This window comes from Tamandua tetradactyla, chromosome 19 (assembly GCF_023851605.1).
Source record: "Tamandua tetradactyla isolate mTamTet1 chromosome 19, mTamTet1.pri, whole genome shotgun sequence".
In the NCBI taxonomy this organism is placed as follows: domain Eukaryota; kingdom Metazoa; phylum Chordata; class Mammalia; order Pilosa; family Myrmecophagidae; genus Tamandua; species Tamandua tetradactyla.
This window is the reverse complement of record NC_135345.1, coordinates 45,020,762-45,047,291: the sequence shown is the minus strand read 5'-3', so window position 1 is coordinate 45,047,291 and position 26,530 is coordinate 45,020,762. Positions and strand designations below refer to the sequence as shown.

The 26,530-nt window shown below is 34.5% G+C and overlaps 1 protein-coding gene across 6 annotated transcripts in view; it reads left to right on the top strand.

The window, feature by feature from the left end:
- ATP8A1 (ATPase phospholipid transporting 8A1) overlaps positions 1–26,530 on the top strand; it is a 240,458-nt gene that overhangs the window by 77,058 nt on the left and 136,870 nt on the right. For 5 of the 6 annotated variants that reach the window (XM_077136764.1, XM_077136763.1, XM_077136762.1 and 2 more), the window contains 7 exons: positions 242–369; positions 2,749–2,826; positions 3,782–3,870; positions 19,613–19,685; positions 21,319–21,424; positions 22,734–22,816; positions 26,303–26,352. In XM_077136764.1, the coding sequence (XP_076992879.1) occupies positions 242–369; positions 2,749–2,826; positions 3,782–3,870; positions 19,613–19,685; positions 21,319–21,424; positions 22,734–22,816; positions 26,303–26,352 (607 nt within the window). Of the gene's footprint in view, positions 1–241; positions 370–2,748; positions 2,827–3,781; positions 3,871–9,142; positions 9,188–19,612; positions 19,686–21,318; positions 21,425–22,733; positions 22,817–26,302; positions 26,353–26,530 lie in introns of all 6 variants that reach the window. The other variant, XM_077136767.1, reaches the window with a different exon arrangement.

Sequence of the window (26,530 nt, the reverse complement as noted above, 5' to 3'; positions counted from 1 at the left end):
ATTGAACTTTGCAATGAGTTCTTTGTTAATGGACATCTTGTCCTAGGGAAACAATATTAACTAGTGTCCCTTTGGAGTTCTGTCCTTTTACTGTTATTGGATTAATGTACCATGTCTTGATATTTCTAGGAAGTGAGTTTACATTTCTGTTTGATAAATACTTAGCTAAAGGTATTTTTTATTTTGGTCAATTTAAATAAAATATAAAACTAAATGACATTCTTCCCACCTCCTCCAACAGATGGCGGTGCTAATAATTTTGGATTGAATTTTTTGACCTTCATCATCCTTTTCAACAACCTTATTCCCATCAGCTTGTTGGTCACATTAGAAGTGGTAAAATTTACCCAGGCCTATTTCATAAACTGGGTAAATATGAATTATTATTGTTGTTTGTCACCCTAAGCATGTGCTTTGTCTTGTTTCTCATTATATGGTCTTTTGATCTCCAGGGAAAAATATTAATTATGCATATCTTTTATTGATTAAAGGATGACATTTTGCAATATGACTGAGCCGCATATAACTGTAAGAAAGCCCTCTATTTAAGAATCATGCAAGTTGACAGAACAGACAGCCTGGGAACCAGTGTATAGTTCAGGAACCCTATTTTGGGCTACATAGGGGGAAAGGAGGCCCACGAGTTTTGGTCTCAAAATATGTGAATTGTAGATTTAGTTTTATTGTAGGCTAACTGTGCAAACTTTACCCAGTCTTGGACTCCTACAGGGATGACAGAACGTGCTTTACCTGCATCTCACAGTGAGTGTATGGATCAAAGAAATTTCATAACAGCAGAGAGCTTCACAAACAATCAAGCACCATACAAATAATACATCTTACAAGTAGTATTCAGTACATGTAACAACAAGTTGTCTATTATGTTTTATACATCTATGCAGTTTATTTTTCCATAGTGTAAACAATTTTCACTGTGCTTAAATATTCTTAATGCTTTTTTCTTAAATAGTTTTTTAATCTTGGAAAAGATATGCTAACATAGCTTTCCTGAATGTTTTGTTTATAAAATATATCGCCTTCCTAAAATTTTTATTTTTACTAAAGTTAAAATTAATAGATTTGTGAAAATTGAATACGGCTTCAGCCCTAATCTGTCGGGAAATTTCACTTTTCTTTTACTTTGAGAAATGTTGGCACTGTCTTTTGATGTTTCTTTCTTTTTTAATGTAATTTTAAAGTCTTTGATTTGAACAGACTTAGGATTTGTTAAAAGATAACTGATGATGATAATTTTGTAACTGCTCATTATCTTCCAGTGGTAAATGATCCACCTCAACTGTCAATCTCTTAAATTCATTGGCAAAATATCACTATAATTTAGAAATCTAAAATGAGCTGCAAGCTCAGCTCACTTCATGCAGAAGAAAGTGTGTTGCTAAAAAATTGTGTAATAAAATTTGTATAAATTCAATTAGAACTCATTGAAATGTTCCTATTTATGGAAAGAATAAGGTAACCAATTGTGAAAGTCAAATGACTGGTCTTTCACTTTATTATTTTTGATTTGGGTTTTCAGAAATAATATTTGCTTCAAGTAATTATATGATTTTAGTGTCGGATGAATCCAGCAGGCTTATTCTTTCCAACCAGCTACCTGATATATAGAAATCGTATAATATCCCTGACAGAGTAAAGACTGGTTTTCTAGTCTTCCTTTCCGAGGCAACTTCTTTGTGGATGTGAGATAAGTAGCTGCCTCCCTTTCATTCTGGTTCTGCCCAGTGGAGCAGGGAAGTACCTTATCTTCTTTCTGAATAATAGAAATTTTTTGCAAAACTTTTGAACTCAGGTATCGTGACTGTTCTTCCAGTATATCTTTTTTCTCGTCCTAATGAAACAACTCCATCTTCCATTGTTACACATTTGACGTGATTTCCAAATTAAATCCCATTCTGGTCACTGTTCTCTGAACATGACCCGGTTGGTTAATATCCCTCTTAAAATGTGGCACCTAGAACTCAACAACAGATTCCAGAAGAGGTATTACTCAGTCTAGAACATATATCTTAGATATCAGATTTTATTTAGAATTTTTTTGTCCTTTTCATTTATATGTGGAAATCAATCGGCTAACAACCTTGCCTTATCAATAAAATGAATAAAATAGAATTTTAAATACAAAATACTAATTTTTATAGGGTAATATAGCCAAGCCTCATGATTATCGAGTGCAAAGCAAGTGCAAATTGGTTTAAAAAATACATGTTTTCATCTTGGTTTAAAGAAGTATACTTGTTTTGCTTTCAAATATATACACTACAAGAAACTTGGCCAAGAAAGTAGAACTAAATAGAGTCTCTTAGGTAATTATCCAGGTTTGAAGTCCTAGTTATATGAGCAGTTGTTGTTGTTTTTAACTCACATTTCTAAGCACTTTCCGTGTATGAGAAACACTTAGGTCCTTTATCTTATTTTAACCCTTACAATAGGGCACATATCTAGTAAATGGTGGAATGATAGTAAACCTAGATTGCCAATTCCAGACACATGCACTAATTTACCACACGGTGCTGCCCTGAATGTGAAATGTGATACTCTCTATTGAATACTTTTCTGGGAAATCAACTGAAATTGTATGGATAGAGCAAGGGATGAGAGTTGTTGTATGTATGTATACATATAAAATTCATCAGTTAAACAGTGGCTTGTGAACTGTGTTTCTTTTCAATTTCACCCAACCTCTTATTACTAGCTATTCAATGATTTCTTTTATTTAAAAAAAAATAGGATCTTGACATGCACTATGAACCCACAGACACTGCCGCCATGGCCCGAACATCTAATCTGAATGAGGAACTTGGCCAGGTAAAGTCAAGTTCTTGTTGATCTGTTGAATTAGCCAGATACAGTATAATTTCTGTCTTACAGAGCAACTTTAGATGAACTGACAGCTTTTAATTTTCCATGATTTGAATATTTGGATTATATCCATTTGTTAGTGTATGATTATTCATTTTTAGTAAATAAAATTTTAAAACATCATTTAAAGCAAATTTTGTTCTCAGTACAAAGTACTGCACAATGCACAAGCCTAAGGATGTCCCACAGTATATAGTATGTAAAGTATTGCTGTTTTACTTATAAACATATTATTAGAATAGTTTATAACTTTCAGCCAGGAAGTTATTCAATGAAGTTGTATGAGCCTTAAGTATAATAGTAGTCAATAGAAATTCTAGATTTTTAACTCATATTATATATATATATATATATATATATATATATATAATTGGAGTCTATTTATATATGCTAGCTGAGAAAAATGATTTTTCTTCTTTCATATCATTGCCATTTGCCACCTCTTACTTTTCAAATAACATCCAAACCAGAGTTATCCTTTTTGTTAGCAATTCAGGTTTTCATATGAAGGTATGTTAATAAGGCAAGCTCGTGTCAATTCTACAGTCATGTTGAGAAATACTGAATGATGTTTTAGTGCTCTATAATTAAGTACCATTAGTGGCACTTTCCAATGGATATGCAAACATACAAGGCAGGTTTCTCCATGACTGCAGTTTTACTGATATCGTGATAATCTTTAGTACTCATACATGAAATGATTCATTATTAAAGTACTAAAATGGATTTGGATATATTCATTTATGAATGTGCAGAAAGTAATTAATAGCATTCATTGTACCCCTACAATGTAATAAGATTAATAAAAATTATAATTTTAAGGGCTTTTTACCTGTCTGGATAAAGACTGGCATAAAAAGACTTTTGAAATTTTAATGAGAAATTTTAAACTTTTTTTTAGGTTAAATACATATTTTCTGACAAAACTGGTACTCTGACGTGCAATGTAATGCAGTTTAAGAAGTGTACCATAGCAGGAGTTGCTTATGGGTGAGTTTTTTCCTTTTAATCAAAACATGAAATACACATTTAATTAGTGCTAAACTGTTTGGTGCATTTAGGAATTTTTTTCTTATTAGGGTTTTTTTTTTTAAGCTAGAAAGCAGCTGTTTTAATTTGCATTTTATAGCTTGGTTTTGTTTCATTTAAAATTGCAGAGGTGAAGGCTCTGCCCAATAATTTTTTCAGTGTTTAGGGTTGCTGAGGGCTCTACATGGTCCTGGTAATAAAATACAAATGTGCTTCCCTATTATAGATTATGTGTGGTAAGAATCATGCAGTCTGGCCTTTAGCAGTTTTCAAGTTAAAATATTCTTGTCTCTCAGAATCCTTTTGATTTATTTTTTTCTTCTACCATCTCACCTCTTTGCAATTCCAGAGCAATCTAAAATTCTGATGATGGGAAGGAGCTAGGGACATAAAACTGAAATCCAGGTGGTAAAAAACATCATCAAAACCTTTCAGACATTAATGCCCTTTAGCATATGTGCTTATTGTGCACCCATTTAATTTATTTCTTACTTTTAGGTATGCTTATTTCATTTTGAAATTCATTATAGGGTAATATGAGAAAACTAATGTCTTTATTTCCTAGAAAGTCATGAACAAAACATGCAACACCTTCCTGGTTGGTTGACATTGGCCTATTATCAAATTTTCCAGTTATCCTTCTCTGCAAGTGAGACTGTCAAATATCAGTCCCCTAACCAAGCTAGCATGGGCACTTGCTTTGGGGTTTTCTGGCATGCACCCATCCTTCTCCACTCACACTTTGCCTCTAAGCAGTGAGCCAGTATAAAAATAGTATATTGGATTTTTAAAATGCCTTAGAGTTATCAAAAAGTAACTATTTGATGAAAATTCTAAATGTTTATGGTTACTACCATACACAGGGTCTATAAAGATAAGTAGATCAAGGCACATATCATGGTAGCTAAAAATGATTTCAAACTATGTGTGTATATGAAGCTAAAAAAAAACAGTTATTGAATGGCTTTTTTACAGTGCAGGGACAGGCTGTTGATTTAAGATGCATTCTTACTATTTCCAAGACTGGATGCTATTTTGCATCCTTCCGCATTATCTGAAGATCTTCTAATTCTCTTAGACAAGAGAGGCTCTCCCCACTCTCTGTCTCCAGACCCCAGTTGACACAGGTCCTGTTGTTCAGTCAGCTACTGGAGCAGCTGAACTGTGTCCACACTTTTTGACATCTTGTCTGTTCTTCCCATAATTGCCCAGGGTAAAGAAAGAAAGTCCGGTTGTGATGCTAGAGTTTGTTGTATTATACTTGCTTATAGATTTAAGGTGATATTTGTTTTTATACAAATCCTGCATTCATTCATGAATGTTATTTCCAGAGTGATCTGGGAAATAATTGATCACTTCTTTACTTTTCCAATTTCTAACTAAGTTATTCAGATGGATCATATTAATTGTGAGCTTATCAGAACTAAACACTAAAATAAGATCTAACCTCTCTTTTCCTCGTGTTTTGTCAGGTTCTTGGTTATTCTTGGAATAGGTCCTTAAACACTGTAAGGCAGTCGTTCTAAAGAGCTGTATTTTTCCTGTGTCTGTTTGGTGTGTTGTTATCAACACCAGTTATAGTGGAGGGTGGGTTTAGACTGATATAAACTTAAACACTATTAAGAGTTAAGTCTGGTCAGCATTTAGATTAAGTTCTCAGTGAAACAAAATTCCTCTAGGAAAATAACATTTCTTAATATAGAGGTTCAGTTCAATAAAAAGTCATAAGTTATGAGTTCTAGTCTTGATTTTGTCAGCAATTCACCATGTGAACTACCCAATTTCTTTTCAAATTTTCCTGACTCTCTAAAATGAAGACCAAATGATCTCTAATATGTTTAGTAATAAAGAGGAGGGCTTTCTTTCAAATTTTAACTATATACTACAAAAACATAAATATGTTTCCTCTTTGGATCATATATCAGGGTTTCAAAATACGTAGGGCCATGTCCAGGGAAGCTAGTTAAACTGCTTCCAATGATCATGTATTGTTTGTGCATATGTTTTGGGGCATTCTTAACCCTGATGTAGTTTTTATCAACAGTCCCTTCCCCGAGCCTCCTGTGTCGTGGACAATTAGAATGTCAGTATTATAGAGACTCGCTGCAATGTGAAGGCTTTGAAGAAACCATGTTCGGATGTTTACAGTAGGGGACCCAGGAAAAAGGAATTACTGTCACCTGTCTTTTTGTGGAAATTTCCACCAGGCACTCTTGGGTTACAGGAGCATAGGCAGTTTAATAGCATGGTTTTGCTTTCCCACTTGCCCCATAGCTGTGTTTAACAGTTGTTTAATATTATGTGTGCGCACTCCAGCCTCAGCAGAAGAAAGCATGATGTTAGTTCCCCAGGATACAGCAAAGCAAAGGAGAGTAATGGCAACTTTAATACATTAACACTTGTCTTAGGGGTTTCAGGTAGCTGATGCTCCATCAGCATTTCTAAGAAAATAAAGCTCTTTTACCCTAGATAGAGGCAAAGGTGAGTTCTGCTGTATTTTATCAGCTAGAAGGACAAGACTCGAAGTCTCCTGATGCCATGATCTTTAGCTAGTTCTGTGTATCCCACAGGTTTGTTAGAAGATAACATTTAACACTTAATACTTCAAAAATTCAGTCTTGGTCAATTTGCACTCGTTTCACATAACCTTTGCTCCAAATTGTGTGCATGAGAGGCAACAAAATAGAGAGATTTGTCCATACTTACTGATGAGGATTATTTGATAGAGTCCAACTTTGTATCAGGAATGCACTGTGCTTAATCTTATCAGATTATTTCATTAGGTCTTTTTCTATGGGATGAATATATATAGTTAAATGTAAATGAATTGTGATATTCTTTGAAAGTTTAACTTAACATAAACTGAAAATTCTACTGCTAAACATTTGTTAAATCAGCAGATTGCTTCCTGGAGGAATAAGTCAGTTTTATCACAGCTGCTTGAATACCAGGAATAACTAATCAAGCTTTTATGTTCAGTAACTATCATTCTCTCTTTGGTGAAAATTCAGGGATATAATCCCAAGTACTATCTTTGTTGTCAATTTAGACCTTACTATCAGAAAGAAGCGATGGGCTGGCTGAGGCTTATCAATGATACAGTCTCTGAGGTTAAGAAAAAATTAAGTAAATTAAACAGTGCATTTGTTCACTGTAGGGCATTTACCAAAAACACTTCATTTACATACTCCTTTCAGTATAAAAGTGGATGTGCTAAAAACAAGATAGTACAGTATGTGAATAGCTTTACTTTGGCAGTGTTTTCTTTGGTAATATGTTTGCTGAGTAGATCAGCTTACTTTTTTAACCCCAAGAAGAGATTTGCCCAGAGAGAAACCTCAGAATTCTTCTAATACTTAGCCACAAGGTCTAGGTTATAACTAACAAGTCTGTCTTACTGCTCACCATGGATAGAAGCTGGTAAATATCACTTATTTATTCATATAAGCATCAACAACTGTTTATCAGACACCTTTTATCAATGTGGCACTTTGTTAGATGATAGGGATATAATGATCAGCAAACTTACCTGTCCTGGAGTCTATTGTCCAATTGGGGGTTAATGAATCTTAATCAAGTAGTCACGTAGAAAAACTATAAAGTTCTAACACGGTGTGCTTTGAGGGGCAGAGTTTGATCTGGGAAGGTCATGGAAAGCTTCCTGGGAAAGTGTTACTTGAGCTGAGATTTAAGGATGAGGTTAAGTGAAGAACATACCAGGAAGATGTAATAGCACTACATGCAATGGGGACAAGTAGCCAAAAAGAGATGGTGCAGACACACCAGAGGGGGGAAACTCTTACAGACAGCATCTGTGGCAGGTGTACAGGTTGCCTGCTGCTCACCATGCTCTGGATAGTGCTCAACATTCTGCCAGGGCTGGACCAGACTCTGGGAGAGGGACCCTTGGTCTCTACCCTTGGGCTCTGGAGCTTTTAAGCCGCAGGACTGTGGAAATACTGGCTCTTGTGCTGGACCGAGCTACAACAGCAGTGCAGCCTGGCAGCACCTTGGCTCAGTGTTTGTTGATTTAAAAGCACTAGGCGGATGGCATCCAAGCCCTGAGGTTGGTCAGGAGCAACTGCCTTGAGCCCTGGGCTATAGGCAGTCCCACAAAGATTTGCAGCAGATCAGCTCTTTATCAGGAGTCCAGCCCACAGGGGGCTTGATCTTCTGAAGCATATACACAAGCCCTTTGTAACAGAGTATGGTGAGTAAAAGGGACCGCCTCCTTGTGGTTGGAGTGAAGACAGTTAAACACGGCGCTGAAGGCAATTTAATGTTTTTGGAGCTGGAAGAGGTGCCTTGGAATGATGAGATCATGTTGTAGCCAGGTTGGAGAAAGGGTGAAGAGAGTGGGGTGTGGACATGTAGGGAGTGAAATGATCCCAGGAGTTCTCAACAAAGTTCGTTGCATTTTTATCAAAAATACTGACTTTACATTTGTGTGAATGCTTCATTTTTAAAACTTCATATGTATTCATATATATATATATAATAAATTTAAAGGAAAAATATCAAATGATGACAAATAATGAAAAAATGGAAAATAAGAAAGTTTGCTCTGTCATCTGTTATGAGCCACTTCCCACTAAATGCATGACTGCCTGGTTGAAATGAAATCTGAACATTGATCAGACTTTCCTCGTGCTCACAGGAGCTGATGGATGAAATTAAAATATTAATGCATGTGTGTGCTGTGTTTGTCATAATTTTTGAATATCAGTTAATTCTGTAAAATGTGGTTTCATTTAATAATAGAGATGTAACTAACTTTCACTTGAATGTGCCTGGTTAAAAAAACCATTTTCTCATGCTAGTCAAAATTACATCTGAATGTATCTGGCAAATTTTATCAGTATAATAGTTTATTCCTAACTACTAGCAAGTTTCTTTCATTAGGTCACTTTGTTCTGGTTACCCAATATATATGATTAATTTTTGTTTGGCTTTAGTATGTTACTGCTAAGATCAATATTTTCTACTGGCATTCAAAATTCTGTGTATAAAATCATAAATTTCATGGTGAAGAGGTAAGTTGAAAATCTAATTCTGCAAATCTCCTTGTTTACCACAAATTATTTTCTTCTTACTGTACTAACTGCCATTCTTTCAGAATCAACTAAAAGTTCATTTTCCATCCTTTAGTACTTCCCATATTCTAGCTTTTATGTTTCTAGCCGGTCTGTGATTATTTTTCCTCTTTCTGTCCCCTTCTTTGCTCTCTATGAAGTCATGTCCCTGAAGCTGAGGATTATGGCTGCTCTCCTGAGGAATGGTAAGCCGCATGGCCCTTCCTGTCTCTTCATTTCTTTCTTTCTTTTTTTTTTTTATTTGTATAGTGGGGTCACATTTCATTGTTTTTCCATGTGAGTATCCTGTATTGTCGCAGCATTTGTTGAATTTGTTTGTTTGTTTTGTTTGTGGGGAAGTGCATGGACCGGAATCAAATCCGGGCGTCCCGCATGGCAGGCGAGAATTCTATCCCTGAACTACCCTTGCACCGCCTTCATTTACTTCTTTAAAATACTTACATTTCATTGTTTTGTTAGACACATTTCACTACTTTTAAAAAAACATTACTGCTCAGATAGGGTAGCAATGCTCTATTGTAAGTATTTCTTGAAATCTGTGGAGTACCCTTGATTTTCTATTGAATAACCTTTACTTATTTTATATGCATTCAGTTTAGAGGTTAGGCTTGCTAGAATTTTATATTATATATCTATAATAAGGTTTGTAATTATTAACTCCAGAGTCCTTGGGCTGTGGACTACTAAAACGCTAAAACTTTTTGTTTTGTTTTTTTTTTTAGCTCAGCACTGCCACCTTCTGGTGTTATTTATTCACTCCATGCAGTTGTAAAAGGGTGCTACTGAAATATACCCCCGCAGTGGAAGTTAGTTTCCTTATCAGTTTAATAAGTCTCTTTGGGCTAGAAAATAAACATTAAAAAAAAAAGTTCTGTGGCAAATGTTGAAAAACCATACTGCCAAGTATCACCAAGGACTCACTTTATTATGGTATAGTTTATTTTAGAATTTTTGAAGACTGCATTTCATAGGCTAAATTTAAATACTTTCTGGAGGTTTTTATTTTTTCCACTTTAAAGTCCTCTCCATGGATTTACAATTTCACCTATGATATTTTAAATTCATTTTCGTATTTCCATAATTCATCTTCAGTTCTTGGCAAATGAAATTTCAGTAAACAGGTTCCTTTAAAAGCTGGTAACTTTATAAAACATTGTGGTTCTAATAATGGCTACACTTTTATTTTTCAAATTGCACATATATTTTGTAATTAAACCTCATTTCCAATATACCTTGAAGTCCAATAACTATCACATAATATTTTTTAACCTGGAATGTATTTCTGAAAAGTGGAGATTTGGTAAAAGTTTGCATTAAACCTTGTAATACCTGTGGTTAATGAAAGAGACAGCTGTTTGATTACTGTGACAACTGACGAGTCATCATATTTAAACTCTTTGCTTGGCGTATCATATACTTAGACATACCTGAATCAATTTTAGGATTTTTAATATTTCCTTAAGTGTCTTATTGTTAGTGGATAACTAAAGTTTATGGTTTAGATTTAGATATCCCTTTATGTATGTATGTGTATATATATATTTTTGTCGTTGTTGTTTGCTGTATTGCAGGACCACATTTCATTTTTTCTCCATGTGAACATCCATTTTTGCAGCACCGTTTGTTGAATTTTTTTGTTTGGTTGGTTTTTGTTTGCTTCTTTGCTTGTTTTGGGAAGTGCATGGACCGAGAATTGAACCTAGGTCTCCTGCATGGCAGGCGGGAATTCTACCACTGAGCTACTCTTGCACCCCCAATATCCCCTTATATTTAATCCTTTGAGAATGTAGTTAAAATATCTTTTATTTGTTGTTTTTCTGTTACAATATAATTCTCTTAACTTTAAGCATTGTTCATTAATATGGAATTGAAACATATTTTCTCTAAGGTAACTCAATTATTCCTACAGAGGGAATTTATCTTCATTATGTTTGTCTTAAGATTGGACAGAAATGTTAAAAATTGGTGTTTATTTACTCAGATCATTTAAAATATTCTACTTTTGATGGCTGTTGTTTCATGTCTTTTATAATGGTTGGGAAGAGAGGATGTTACTGAATCTAGTTTAATGAGTTCCTTTTTTTTTTTGGAATGGGCAGGCATCAGGAATTGAACCTGGGTCTCTGGCGTGGCAGGCAAGAACTCTGCCTGATGAGCCACTTCGGCCCACCCAATAAGTTCCTTTTTAACATGTACTGAGAAATTTGATATTTGGCATTCTAATTAATTCCAAATAAAAAATGCCAACTTTTCCATAAATTTTTGCATAATTCTGATTATAGAATTACAAATAAACTGAGATATTAATGATATTATTTTTGTTAATGATATTATTTTAAAAAAATAAACACTAGGGAAACTTTTATCTTCCCTCATAGTAAATGAAATTTATTTTAAATGTGCGTTTGAACTCTCCATCTATTAAATAGTTGTCTGTAGGTCCGCAAAGCCTACTAGCCTATGCAGTGGTTAGGACACTGGCCTTTGACTCTGACCTCCTGAGTTCAGATCCTGATCCTACTGTTGCCCTTGAACAAATTACCAAACCTTTCTACTTGGGTGTGTTCATCTAGTAGACTGGGGATAATAGTAGTAGCTACTGTTTTTAAAGTGCTTAGACTAGTGCCTGGACATATTGTGCTTGTGGTGTTAACTCTGATGTCTCTCATTTAATCCTCTTGATATATTTGAGTTATTGGCATAGCCATTTTAAAGATATGAAATCTAGGCAAAGAAGCTAATAAGTAACTTGCCCCAAATTATACATCCAGTCAACATGGAAACCAGAGTTAAAACTTTGCTCAATTTGGTTATTAAAAATGTGCTCATTACACTATACCCTATAGACTTTAAAGAACTTTAAAGAATATTTGCACTTTTAGAGCACAGGATAGCCTTGCAATTTTGAGATCATTTTACTTTTTTTTCTTGTTTTATTAAGGTAGCAAGAGCATGTACAGTTTAACCAGCTGACTTGAGGGAAGTTAGCACAGGCCACACAACTGTACTTTCATAAATCTGGCATTTGTCCAAACTCAACCAGTTGGTTTCATGTTGCCCAAGAGACCAAGATCAAAAGTGGGATCCTGGTTAATGTTGTTATTTAGCTCTGGCCACCTGACCATATCTCCATGCTTCTGGTCTTTAGAGGTAAACTAGAGAGCGTAGATGACTCTAAATTCAAAGTTACTTCAGTAAGTGCATTCCCATATGCTTTTGCAGCGGCTTCACTTTGCAATATAAAGTTTATTGAATTTCATATATAACACCCCATGGGCTTTATATATAATTTTACTGCCTTAGTTTGAATCAGCGTTTGCCACAAAAATGTCAAGTTAAAAAATCTGTAATATTTAGCATGTAAATACATATAAATTATTTGACATATTTACGTTTAGTAGACTTTGAAGGCAAATCTGTAATGTATTCACCCTCTCAAACATATCCTTTTGGTATTAAAGATAACTTGATGATGGTTGTAACTCTACTCTCTTAAAATGCTACTGATGTAGTTTACAGAAATGAAATTATTGCCCCATCCAGTAGCCACTTACCCCCAAATCAGTACCGTTCTCTTATTATTACCATGTAACCACCAGCTAATGTAGAACCTTACTGATTAATTCCTTTCTATTCAGAATCTACCACTGACACCTAAATTAAGAGTATCAATATTTTTGGAATTGAAGAAAGAATTCATTTGCTCTCAACATCCTTGTAACTTTAAGTTATGCTTATTTTCCAAAACTATTTTTTTCATCTTCTAACTTTTATTGTGGAAAATTTCAAACATAGACAGATGTGCTCATAACCTACTTTCAATAATAGGCATCCAAGGCCAATTTCAATTTCAATTCAATTTCAATTTCAATTTCAACCTTTCCCCCACTCTTATTTTGAAGCAAATCCCAGATAACATCATTTCAGTATTTCTTACCTATGTAATATAGTTCCATATTATTCTCTCTGATTTCTTTTAAAGTAAATGCTAAAGAGGGTGATTCTCAAGATTAAAGTGGTCTGTGTTTAGTCATTCAGTTTCACTGTGGTTTTTAGTCTTATCGCAATATCAATGGATTTTATTATTTTCTGGTCTTAATTTCTTTTCTCATTTCAATCTGGCCTATAGTTATGTATGGATTGAGTGGTATTTACTGTGCTGCAAAATTGAGGCTCACTAGAACGTTCTTTCAGATGTGACTATATAGTAAAGAGAGCTAACACATTCAAATTAGTGTTACTTTTCAAAGTAGTCCCTTTGGCAGGTAATTTAATTATTCCAATGATGCTGCCATTTCAAAGGATGTTTTTGGAACTCCTTTTTTGTAAATGCCTTCAGAAATACTTTGTGCCACACAGAAAACAGGGTCTTATTTCTTTGGTCAAAACCACTATCTAAACAAAGTATTATTATTGAATTCAACCACTGGTTCATATTCACTGAACTTGGCTCTGAATAACAAATTCACTTCTAAAAATTAAACCTTCCTTCAAAGGATTTCATTTGAAATCAGTAAGTCCATTCAAAAGCACAACGTGCAGAATCTTTAAAAAACAAACAAATGTGATTTGCAGTCACATAGCCTTTGTTTTCACGTGTATGCATATATGTACTGTGTATAAAATGTAAAAAGTTTGTATTTCAGGTGCTGACATAGATTTTGGTTTTTTGTTTTTAACTTTTAATTTAAATTTGATTTATTTGTTACGTTCATAATGCATTAACATATTAAAAATTCAAAAGGGGTGTATTAAGGTTCTCTAGAGAAACAGAACCAATAGGAGGTATCTGTAAATATGAGATTTTATGTAAGTGTCTCACGCAAATGTAGGATACATGAGTCCAAATTTCGTAGGGCAGGCCACTAGCTGACAGCTCCAGTGACAGTTGTTCGTGAACTCTCTAGGAGAGGCTGGCTGGCTGAAGAAATGAAAGTTCTCTCTTCTCCCTTATAAGTCTCCACCTGATTGGATTAAATCCAACTGATGGAATTCTCTCACTGCAGAAGGCACTCCCTTAGTTGGTCATGGGTGTAATCAGCCACAGATGCAATCAATGGCTGATGATTTAATAAACCAGCCTTTGGGTTTATTAACCAGCCACAAAATTCTTGCACTAACAGGCCAATGCTTGAGACAACTGGGCACCATCACCTGATCAAGTTGAGACATGAACCTAACCATCACAAGGGTAAAGAGGGAAAGGTTTTCATCCTATCCCTGATTTAGAGCCATCCATTTTTCCTCCTGAAGGCAGCCACAGTAACCACTGCTAGACGTATCCTTCCACTTCTATTCTATGCATAGACATACCTGTATTTTTTTTCTTTTCTTTTCATGGGCTGGCACCTGGAATCGAACCCGGGTCTCCAGCACATCAGGAGAGAATTCTGCCTGCTGAGCTACTGTTGCACCACCCGACATGGCTGTATTTTTTCTCACATTTTACAGAAAGTGAAGCGTGGTCTTTTGTACCAGTTTTCATTTGCGATTTTTCCAAATTTCATAAAGAGCTTCTCATTTTTTGTATAATACTGTGTTACATGAATGTACCTCAATTTATTTAAGCAGCATCCCTGATGAAATTTTTAAATATTTCTAATCTTTTGCTATTAAAAAAATGCTGCAAATAATAAATTTGCACACACAGCATTTTTAGTAGGTAATTAATGTAAATTCCTAGACCTGGGAATTGTTGGATCAAAGAATGTGTGCGTTTTACGTTTTGATAAAAATTGCACAATTGCCTATTTAGAAGTTGTACCAATTTACATTCTCACAATGATATAGGACCTTTCCCACAACCATAACAGCACAGTGTTGTCAAACTTTTTTTTCCAAATTGATGTTAGACAAATCTGTGTGTATGTTTAAATTTCATTTCTCTTATCATGAGATAGTATTGTGCATATATTCAAAACCATTTGTATTTCCTCTGCTGTGAACTGTGTGTTTATATCCTTTGACCATTTTTCTATTGTCTTTTTCTTACTGATTTTTATGAAGTCTTTTTACTTCTGGGAAATGAACCTCTTTTTGTGTGTTGGAAATATTCTCTTCCCAGTTTATTATTAGTCTTTTAACTTTGGTTACAGTAGATTTTGCTATACAGAAATGTTTTGTTTTAATTTGTTGTTCCAGTCTAATGTGTTTGTGTCCAGCCCCTGCCCATCTCCTGCATCAGTCTTTTCAGGCTCCATAGAGCTTGTGATATTGATCCTGTGTGGAAAGTCTCATGAGAACAGCCTGGCCTCTTGACATGTTTTCTTTTTCTGGTGGCTGCTTCTACTGCCCACCGTTTGTGTTGGGAGCATCTCCCACTTGCTTTTTACTTTCAGATTCAAAATCAGGAGCTCTGGAGCACCAGATACTGGCTGGGATGGAATATCTTTTCTGGATTGAGGCCAAGGCTAGTACTTTCCAAAAGTGGGAAATCCCTACTTTGATTCTGTTGGTGTTGAGGACACTCTTCCCTAAGAACATAAGCGTGGGCTTTTTCCCCTTTAGGGCAAGTAGAAGCTTTGCAGGCACACAGCTTGGGCTCCAGACCTCCCAACCTGACCTCTGGCCCTCTGTAGGCCACTTACTTCTGTGTACTTCTGAGTATTCTTAGATTATTGATTGGAGATGCCAATTGAAGTGGCTTAGGTTTGGCAGAGATGTTAGGCTTTACCTTGTTGCCTGGGAAAAGACTGGTGCAAGTGTTCAGATATTTGAAGGCTGGGAATTCTAAATGGTGGGATGCCTCCAGGTGGAATCCCCTATACCCCAGTAAAAGACCATCACCTCTTACTTGACTGTTCCATTAGGGAGTTTGGGCTCTCTTTCTTGTATAAACCAAGGAAACCATCTAGTCAGTGTGCTGGGGCCCTTGTCCTTAGGGGAGTAGGTGAACATAAGGCTTCAGTTTGTCATCTTCATGACCCAGCTTCAGCCATGATCTTTCATAAATTGCTCCAAAGTTCCTGTCTTGTATGGACTGAGAAGAGATATTCCTTGAGCAAGTTTTCATACTCTCTGGGTAGGGAAAAGGAAACATGGTCTTCTCTGCTTAGTGCCTGCTTCCACAGCTCCTGGTGTGCTATACATCAAAAGACAGGGACCCACCGACTGTGGCATGGGTAATCACTCCCAGGCTTTACACTTGGACCATGGATCCACCACAGTCTTAGTCCTCTGGGTGTTGTGGAGCAGAATAAAGGAGATTGCCACACAATCTTTATCCAATTTGTTACCAAAACTGTATTCATGACTTGAGCAAAAATATGCAACCTCAATGTTCATATCACACTCCAATTGCAGATCTTCTGCCTTTAAGACTCTATGAACACTACATTTCTAGTAACTGTATTGCACAGCAGACGCTATTGGGAGGAATTTGTCTCAGGCCTCCTTTCCTTTCATACTGCCCTGAGTCATGAGCTAATCATATGCCTCCCAAGCAGTTGCGTACTCCAGCACAAGGTACTGGGCTTTCTCACCAGCAGTGTAGGAGGGTCCCACTTTTTCTGCATTCTCACCAGCACTTTATTTCCACCTTTCTTTTCAGGGCAATAATTCTAGTACTTGTGAAGTGATATGTTATTGTGGTTTTGGTTTGCATTTCCCTAATGACTAATGATATTGAACATCTTTTCAAGTGCCTTGTGAAGTACAAATGTTTTAGTTTTGATCAAGTCCCATTTATCTACATTTTCTCTTTTTGCTTGTGGTTTTGATGTCATATCAAAATAATGTGATAAATAGTGGTAAATAGAAGGTCATAGAAAGTTATTCCTGCCTTTTATTCTAGGAGTTTTATGGACAGAGGTTTTATATTTAGTCAACAATCCATTTTGAGTCTATTTTTGGCTCATAGCATAAAGAAGGCATCTATTTTTATTCTTTTGCATGTGGAAATGCAAAAGAATGCAATTACAGTTGTTACTGTCGCATAACAATTTCTTAAAGAGACTGTTCGTTTTCCCTTTCAATGTACTCAGGACCATTTTCAAATATCAGTTATCATAAATGTTTAGGTTTATTTTTAAAATATCAATTCTATTCTTTTGCTCTATATGCATGTCCATATTCCAATATAATATTGTTCTTAAAAATATTTGTATCGACAAATCTTCACACACATACATCCCATGCATGGTGTTCAGAAATGTTTTAACTTCATCAATCAGGTGTGACTATTTGTTATGCTTTCTAAGTATGTATGACATCTAGGCCTTTTCCACTCCCAAATTAATTTTTAAATTCTCTCATCGCTTTAATCCTTTTATTAAATCTTTGACAAAATTTATTTTGTTTAAGGTGAAAGGTATGGATTCAAATTTTTTCTCCTTTTTTTTCAAACCCTTTTGATGTTTTAACAGAATATTTTAAAATATTTTATGTTCATACTGTCATATATGAAGCATAGCTAATATTAATTAAGCCATATATGTTCTAAATTTTATCCTTTTTTTTTTGCTGTGGGAATTCTTCAGTTCTGTATAATCAGGAAATAATTATTGACAATGTATTATAGATTTTAAATCAATCTGCGGGAATCCACAAATTATAGGGAGTTATGGGCTACCTGCCCACTGTTCTTATTGTACCTCTTCTATCTCTGCCTTTTAACTTCTTGCAAGGCGTTATATTTTCTTTGTCCCCTTGTGAGCAAATTGCCACTTGAAAATTTCTAGGAAAAAATTTAAAAAAACGTTGATGTTGGTTTGCACTTTTATTTGTAGTCAGTTTGCAAACTATTACTTTTACTTTTAGTGCAGTTAGATCTTATTTATAAGTGACATGAACATCCTGATTTTATCTGGTTTTTTTTTTTTTTTCAATTGTAAGTGAAGATTTTGTAAGATGTTGAGTAAAGGGGGGGGACCCCTGTGACTGCCTTATCCAGCCCAGCTCTCAGCCCAGGCTGATTAGCTAATGAGTTCTTTATAATTTTTATGACCTTGAAAAGGAGCCCACTTTCTTGGAAAAGAGTTCATTGGTGCCAGTAGAAGTATTTCTAGTCATATATTAGTATTATTTTATTATGAATATATTTGAAAGTTGTATCATGAAATTAAAGAATTATAACTGAGGTAAACATCCTACATCATTTATGGGGACATTTAATCTGGAATTCTTTGGCTAGAAAATAGACTTCTGTATACAAAATGTTACTGAGAATATTCTGTGCATTTCAATATATCTAATAAGTAGGAAAGTACACCTAAGAACTATTAATGCATATATATTAATAAAAGAAATTTCATAAAATTCCAAGTAATAAACTATATTTAAGAGATGATGCTATTTGAAGGAGAAATTTATGTTAATTTTTCTATCTGGCTTTGATAGGTCATTTAAAATTTCTTGGACTTTTCCTCCATCTTTAAAACTGTAGTAGCAGTAATACTAGTAATAACGTATTTATTCTACCTTTCAGGGATGTTTTGAGAATTCTAATCTACTACTTGTAAATAAAGAGTATTTTATTATGAACGTTTTACTTTTCTCCTTTGGTTTATGGAAGCAATGTATTTCATTGAAGATACTGTGTATCTTTTATTATTCTAGTCTATTATTTCAAGTTCTTTTGTCTTCAGTGATTTCTCCTTCCTTTAAAGCTGTTAGCTTTAAAATGGGGAACTCTTGATTTGACACATTGTAACATTTTTGTTATTCTTTCTAAAATTCTGTGTTATAGTTTATTTGGTAGTGGGCACTTCATTTTTCTCCTCAGTGAATTAATTCTGAAATTTTCTTTTCCTGAGAACAAAAGCTTTGGTATATATATATATATTTTTTTTTTAACTGAACCTTGCAAAGTATATATCCTTTGGGTTTGCCCTTCCAACTTAAATTTAACTTGTTTTTCCTTTGAATCTCAGTATTTGTATGCATTAAATTACACAACCATGAGAATAATTAGAGCTAGATTACAGAGTTAGCTCTGACCCTTTTTTTTTAAAGAACATAATGTGTTAGATGATCTGAGAAAGCCACAAACTATCCTATATACTTCTATGATCTTTTCTACTTGCATATACAGAAAAATGTGATATGTCCATAAATATTTACTCGTCTATTAGTGATAAAGTATAATGTAAATAGTTTATCATGCATGTTATTCATATTATGAGATGATCATACAATGGTTGTCACTAGAAAGATTTAGAGCTGGAATAAGAGTTTATCAATATTTATTTTTAATAATTGTTCATTAATTCTAAAACTCTTTAAAATAATGAAAAATTATGAAATTGTAAAAGTTTTTAAAAATTATGAAACTAAGAAGGGTCCAATAAAACTGTTTTAGCAGTTTTACTTCTTACACTTTCTTAACTTAATTTTTTTAACTTTATGTGACAACAATATAGTTTTACTGTAGGAAAATGAACTATGAAATACTCTTTTTTATTACATGGCAGAAGTCTGTCACATTTTAGTATCCTTAAATACAGTTCATTATTCAGTCATGAACCTGAGATATCTTATTTAGAAATGCAGACCAAATTGCATTTAATTTATTAAAGGTTTGCAAGCATAACGTTTATTTCAAAAGTAAGTTATGAATGTATCAATGTACTTATATAAATGAATCAAATTTGCTCCATTTTTTCCCCCTTTAGGCAAAGCTCACAGTTTGGTGATGAAAAAACATTTAGTGATTCATCATTGTTGGAAAATCTCCAAAATAATCATGTAAGTTACAGAAAACCATTGTCTTTTCATTAATGAATGAAAGCTAATGAGTGTTTCTTTGAAGAACTATCTTCCGTGTTTATATGTTCTTTTGTTTTTATTCATGACCGTTTCAATAACTATCAAAACTATTATCACTTCATCTATTACTGCTTAGCCAACATGAAATTCAGTTTGTTAGAAATCTAGTTCTAATATTATTGTTAATCGATTGTCTTTTCAAAATGTTTTACTTTAAATAATTATGGAATAGTTTATAGTTCATTCATTATTGATAAATTCAAAATAGCAACAGAAATGAATGACCTGCCCAGAGTCACAGTGCAGTGCCAGACCTGTAATAGGAACTCCCAACTTCTGCCACCACTGTGAACCCATTCTGCTTATGAAGTTACTAACATTTCATTCAAAATATATGGTTTCCTAGAGTTTAAATGCCAGAACTAGTTCTGTCAGCATCTGCAGTTCATTCTGTTGAAACCTGAACTCATGGTCACTGCTTAAGCACGCTGCCTCTCTAGCACAGTCAGATTTACTCTGAAGTGAATGAAACCTTAAGGCCCCTTCCCTGGCTGTGGGAGGGGCCCTGGCAATGTGTGCTTTTATATCCTTTTGTATGTTTTTTCCTTGAAGAGAGACCGCGGACTGGTCCCTGCCTAAGTCCATCCTTTCTTTGAGCCGGACTCCTTTTCACCCTGACTCTTGTGAATATGCGCTGGCCTTGTATTTGCCAAACACACGTCATTGTATGTTCCTGCGGGGTCTTTGTGGTCACTGGCCCATTCCTCTTGATGGAATATTCTTTGTTCATTTCTTCATGAGACCAAAATCTTATCAGGATAAAGAAGATAACTTGAGAACAACTATGGACTCCCCCAAATCACGTTACATGGTAGTTGCGCATTCTGTTGTTTACAGCCTTTATCACACTTTGATTAAATAATACTCTTCATGTAACTGTGGGGCTGTCTTCTCTGTAAGTCTGGGTGGTAACAGGGCCATGTCTGGTTTGTCCACTGTGCTAGCCCTAGTACAGTCTACGGAATAATGTTCGGATTTACCTTTTCTAATCACTTCACTTTCCCACACCCCCGCCCCAGACAGGAAAATGTTTGATAAAGAGCATCGGGCTTCTTTTCTCCTTTAGAGTCTAAGCTACTTGTCTCCCGCAGACCACAATAGTCTACTGTACATAAGAGTTGTATTTTTTAGTAAAATATGTATCAGATTAAAGTGGCCATTTTTGTAGAGGGTTGTGAGGGGTGGGGACAATGCATTACAGAAGAATCTTGTCATTATCCCCCCAACTCAGAGTGATGCCTAATTTTAGATGCCTAAAATTTAAATCTGGTCAGGAATTACAAACAGATAAACTTACCATTTTAGAGTCTCTCCTTTCCTCTGAGGACAGGATTCAACTATGTCTGCCTTTTTACTGTCCTATCTTAACAACACACAGTTGTTTTATAACTACTGAGAGAGTGAATGAGCGATTATAAGAATGAATGATTTCAGTTAAAATAAATTTTATTCATAAGAGATGTTGGTTATACATCCCAACTGTTTATAGCTGCTATCAACAGTGTCAAAACATTTAGTGAAAAGGACTGAAGTATGTGTTTATTTTTTGTAGCCAACTGCGCCTATAATATGTGAGTTTCTTACGATGATGGCAGTCTGTCACACAGCAGTACCAGAGCGAGAAGGTGATAAAATTATTTATCAAGCAGCATCTCCAGGTACAAATGAAACTATTGTGAAGTATTTTTCTGTGGAAAATTGTTCTGAAAATTAGGATTGTTGAGAAAAAAAAAACAATTTCGTTTGAAAACATAACATAGCCAAATTCAGTGCAGTTTTTAGGTAAAAGTTTTGTTTTCTAGTTCACAAAACCTTGCATTTCAAGATTAAATTTACGTTATGTTAAAGTATGTTATTTTATATGTAATTTTTGGCATATAAGTAAAGTTACATGAAAATTTCAGTAACAAATTTGAATAGCAAATTTTAATTAAAATGCACGATTGGAAAAATGTACTTTCTTATATACATATAGTAGTTTTTCCCTTCTTTATAGAAGCTGAGTATAAAATAATAGTCATAAACTGTTTTTGCATATAAGGAGTAAGGTAAAGGAAGATTTGTTTGCCTAAAATTAATAAACATATGATTTTATATCCCAAATTTTACTTTCCTCTTTTAACAGTGGTAGTCATGGGGCTTATTGTGTATTTATTTGGGTGAGGAGAGTTTACACATTTGAAGAGGTTTCATGATATATTTTTAGCAAAGTTATCAATATTTAATATTGAGATTTAACTTTAGACTTATTTTCAATATAAAATAAAGTATGTAGTCAATTTAATGATGGTAATATTTTAGAAAAGAAAGAACATACATTGGAGAATTTTGTTGTATGTTGTCATGGTGAATAAGTATTTTAGTGTATAGCCTAACAGTAATCTTGTAGAATATACCATAGTCCTTAAAGATATGAGAAATATTACATTTCATATTGTAGAATAAAAATCATTAGTATTTTCTTATCCCATACCTCACCCTCACCAAAGACAAGATTTGACATTTCATGGTGATGAAAGTAATGAGTATATAATATAATGAAATCCTCAATTCATTTGAATCTACTTAAATCAAATCCCCAATTCAACTTTTTAGAAGAAAAAGTTTTATGAGTTATATGACTAAAGAAAACAATTTTGTGCCGTTCTTTTTGAAAATGGTTTTCTAGAGAATACGCCGGACCAAGGAGTACATGTGAATGATCCTTTTTAGATATAGATGACTAACAATGATACTTAATATTCAGAAATGTGATCCTGGCATCTATAAGTATCTAGACATTTCTTTTATTCTGCTCATTTCTTTTGTCATTGATAAACAATTTAAAAGAAATAGATTTAAAAAACAGGGGCCAGAATAAAAATAATTTTAATGAAACAGAAAATTGTATTGCACTAGTGTATTTCTCTTGTATTTTGGATAATTTTCATCATTATGCATTTGCTTTCCCCTCTTCTCCTAACACAGATGAGGGAGCATTGGTTAGAGCAGCCAAGCAATTGAATTTCGTTTTCACTGGAAGAACACCTGACTCAGTGATTATAGATTCAGTAAGTTATTCATATTTAAGGACTTTTTAAATCAAAGTACAATATATAGACAGTTTTAGAAATAAATGAACTAAAAGGTCCATAATAGAGGTTCTCCACTCCATCTCCCTCCCCAGAAGCAACCATTTTCTATTCCTTTAGCTATTTTCTCAGGCATTTATGCATCTCATTTTTTTTAATGATTAATGATATATATATATATATATATATAAATTCTTCAATTTTAGTCATATCTACTGACTTTCTGTTCTATTATATTAAATAAGGCTCTCTCTTAGATCACCATCCCTATTTCTTTCCCTTCCCCAGTATTCAGACCCAGTTTTTAAACTGGGCAAAAATTTGAACAGATACTCCGCAAAAGGATACATAGGAATAGCCTATAAGGACGTGGAAAAAAATCAAAACAATAATGACATACCACTACCCACCCACCATGATGGCTAAACTTAAAACTATTGACAACACCAAATGTTAGTGAGAATGTGGAGAAACAATGCTAGTAGATGTGCAAAATGGTACCATCCATTTGGGGAACTGTTTAACGTTTTCTAATAAAAGTAAATATACACCTAATCCCACAAATAGACTCATAGGTATTTACCCAAAGGAATGAAAGTTTATGTCCACCAAAATATTTCTGAAAATTGAAGAGTGAGGTGTTTATAACAGCTTTTTTTGGAATAGGCAAAAACTAAAAACATCCAAATATGCATCAACAGGAGAATGAATAAACAAATTGTGATAAATTCATATATTGTTTAGAAATATCTAAACAGTAAAAAGAAATGACCTGTTGATTTATCAACAACATGGGTGAATCTCAAAAATGTTATGTTGAGCAAAAAAGTCATACACAATAGAGTGTATACTCTTTTTATGTTATTAATATGCAGTTCAAGATCAGACAAAACTGATGTATCTATGCGGATGGAACTCGGTGGTTGCATCAGGGGATGGAGGTGAGATTGATTGGCAAGGGCACAAGAGAACCTGTCGGGTGATTGGAATATTCTATTTTTTCATTGGGGTTGTTGTTATGCAGAGTATACAATTTTCATTGCAATATGCATTTAAGATCTGTGTGTTTTATTGCGTATAAATTTTGCTTCATTAAACAATCTTTAGTTTATATTATGCCAATTAAAGTATAATCATAGCTGAGCATTACCATATACAGTACTTTTTCTTTTTCAATGTTTTTTTTGTTTCCTAAAATTAATTGCCTTTTTGTAAATTGCTTAATTGTCCTTGTACTTATTACTAATCATTTCCATACCTTCTCAGTATACTTTTCTCAGTATAGTCACGCCAGGTCATCTATAAGTTTGCAGTTCTTTCCTTGAACACCCATCTTGAGGTCCCTACTCTCCTTCTGTGTGGACTGATTGCTTTCTAAGTCCTACTTCTTTAGCAGTTGGAATTACTTTCCTGTTTTGAACTTCCTGTTTCCTGAAGCTCAAATCTTCATTTTTAGTGAACTCATGTTTGATGAAGCACTTTGTGTCAGATTCCTGACCCAGCATCTAATTTGGACTAATTGTCTTCTAAGTCTGGTTCACAGTTACCATTCTGAACTTTCTTTCCCATCCTACTGAAGACTTCCTTTATTCCTCTCCTGTGTTAGAGCCTCTCTTTTCTATATCTGATGTTTTCCTCTTTCTTGGTCTAGTCTCTTGTTTTGATGCAACACACTCTTTTTTTTTTTTTTTTTACATGGGCAGGCACCGGGAATCGAACCCGGGTCATGGCAGGTGAGCATTCTTGCCTGCTGAGCCACCGTGGCCTGCCCAATGCAACACACTCTTTAGTGGCTTCCTGTGAAAAAGTACAGGGGAAGTAACTTTTTTTAGATTTTTCAAGTCTATTTTTACTCTACCATTATACTTAATTGGTAATTCAGCTGAATACAGAATACCATGATAGGAATAATTTTACTTAAGAATTTTTATGATGCTGCTCCACTATATTCTTGCTTCTAGTATACCTACTGAGAAGTCAGAAGCCACTGTTGTGAGTGCAGATCCTTTGTGACTTGTTTTTTCCTCTCTCTGGAAAGTTGTCCTGAGGGGTCTAAAATTTCTTGACAATTTAACTTAGTGGGAGTATTTTCATCCATTGCACTGAGCACAGGGTAGAGTCTTTCAGTTTGTAAATTGGTGTCCATCCATTCTGGAAAATTTTCTTGAAGTATTTTATTCATTTTCATCCCTTTTCATGAATCCTTAGACTAATGTTTTCTCTTTTCTCTTTTACTTTTTTATGTATTTGACTTTTTTATGCCACTTTTTGGAAGTTATCCTCTACTTTATCTTTTTAGCCTAATGTGTATTTTTTCATTTCTACGATCGTGTTTTGGTTTCCAAGGACTTTTTTGTTCTTTCAGTATTTCTATTTTTATAGTCTCCTGTTCTTGTTTCATGAATGCTGTATTTATGTTGTCTCTGGGAATAATGATAGTCTTTTGAAATTTTATTCTTGAATTCTGCTTCCCCCAAGTTGCTTTAATCTGTTATTTGGGTTGTCTGTTTCCCTGTTCAAGACTTTCCTCAGATATCTGTCAATCCTTTCTTTTCTTCTGGTTAAGAGTGGGGAGCTTGAAGGCTGATTTGGAAATTCTAAACATAGGAGCAGTTGGGTGAACATCACCCTTCACTGTAGGTTGGTCTGGATGGGACTCATCTGGGACGTCCTGGCTTCTGTATCTTTAGGTCTTTTCTTGGACTGGTTGAATTCCTTAGAAATCTCCAAATTTCTTTTGGGATAGATCTGGCTGCCAGAATGTAGGGAGCTAAGTGGAATGGAGGATTGGAGTACCTCCAGCATTTAGTATGAACGTGATCATAAGGCCACTATCTTCAACCGTGCTTACTAACTGAGGAGTGAGAGATCCTCTGTTTTACCCCCTATAGAGAAAAGCCTGCAGTCTTCATTCAGTGAGCAGGAAGCCCACTGCTGAGAGCTGCTTTCCAAGTAGCTCTTAGCTCTGATGTGGTCCTCCCTATTTTAGACCTCTGTTTTACCCCATGATTCCAAATCTTTATTCCAAATCAAATTCACTTCTTTAAGCCTTTTGAGAATTATGTGGTACAAATTGGGTTGGTGCTCAGCTTTTTAATGTTGATGTATAATTTGGCTTTGTTGGCTCTAAGTCACCTACCACTCACTGATCTGTTTCTACCTTCTAAATGTTTGTTGTTATTCTTTTTTTTTCTCTGTAGTTGTTTCTGCTTCACTCCCTGCCTTCCATCTTTTCACTGTAGTTTTATTGGGGCTCTGGGAAGGACAAAAATTAGATGCAATATATTCAATCTTCCATCTTAACCTGGAAGTTAGTATGTTCAATTAAGATGATATATTTCAGAAGGAAAAGTTTGTGCATGATAGTATTTTGTGCTTTAAAGCTTCAAGACTAAGGATTTTTCAAAAAGCCTAAAATAAAAATTCTGACTTGATGTAATACTGCATTGCTTTTCTTTTCAATAGCTGGGGCAGGAAGAAAGATATGAATTGCTCAATGTCCTGGAATTCACTAGGTAAAACATCTGCTCTGTGATTTGTATGTGTAGATAAATTGCTGCCCATTTTAATTTTTTTTCCTGTTTGAATAACTAGAAGGTATGTTTTGTTTTTATTTAACTATGTTTATTTAAATAACAGATTAAAGTCTTCAATACAAATTTTAACTGACATATCTGTCTTCTGAGTGTTGCA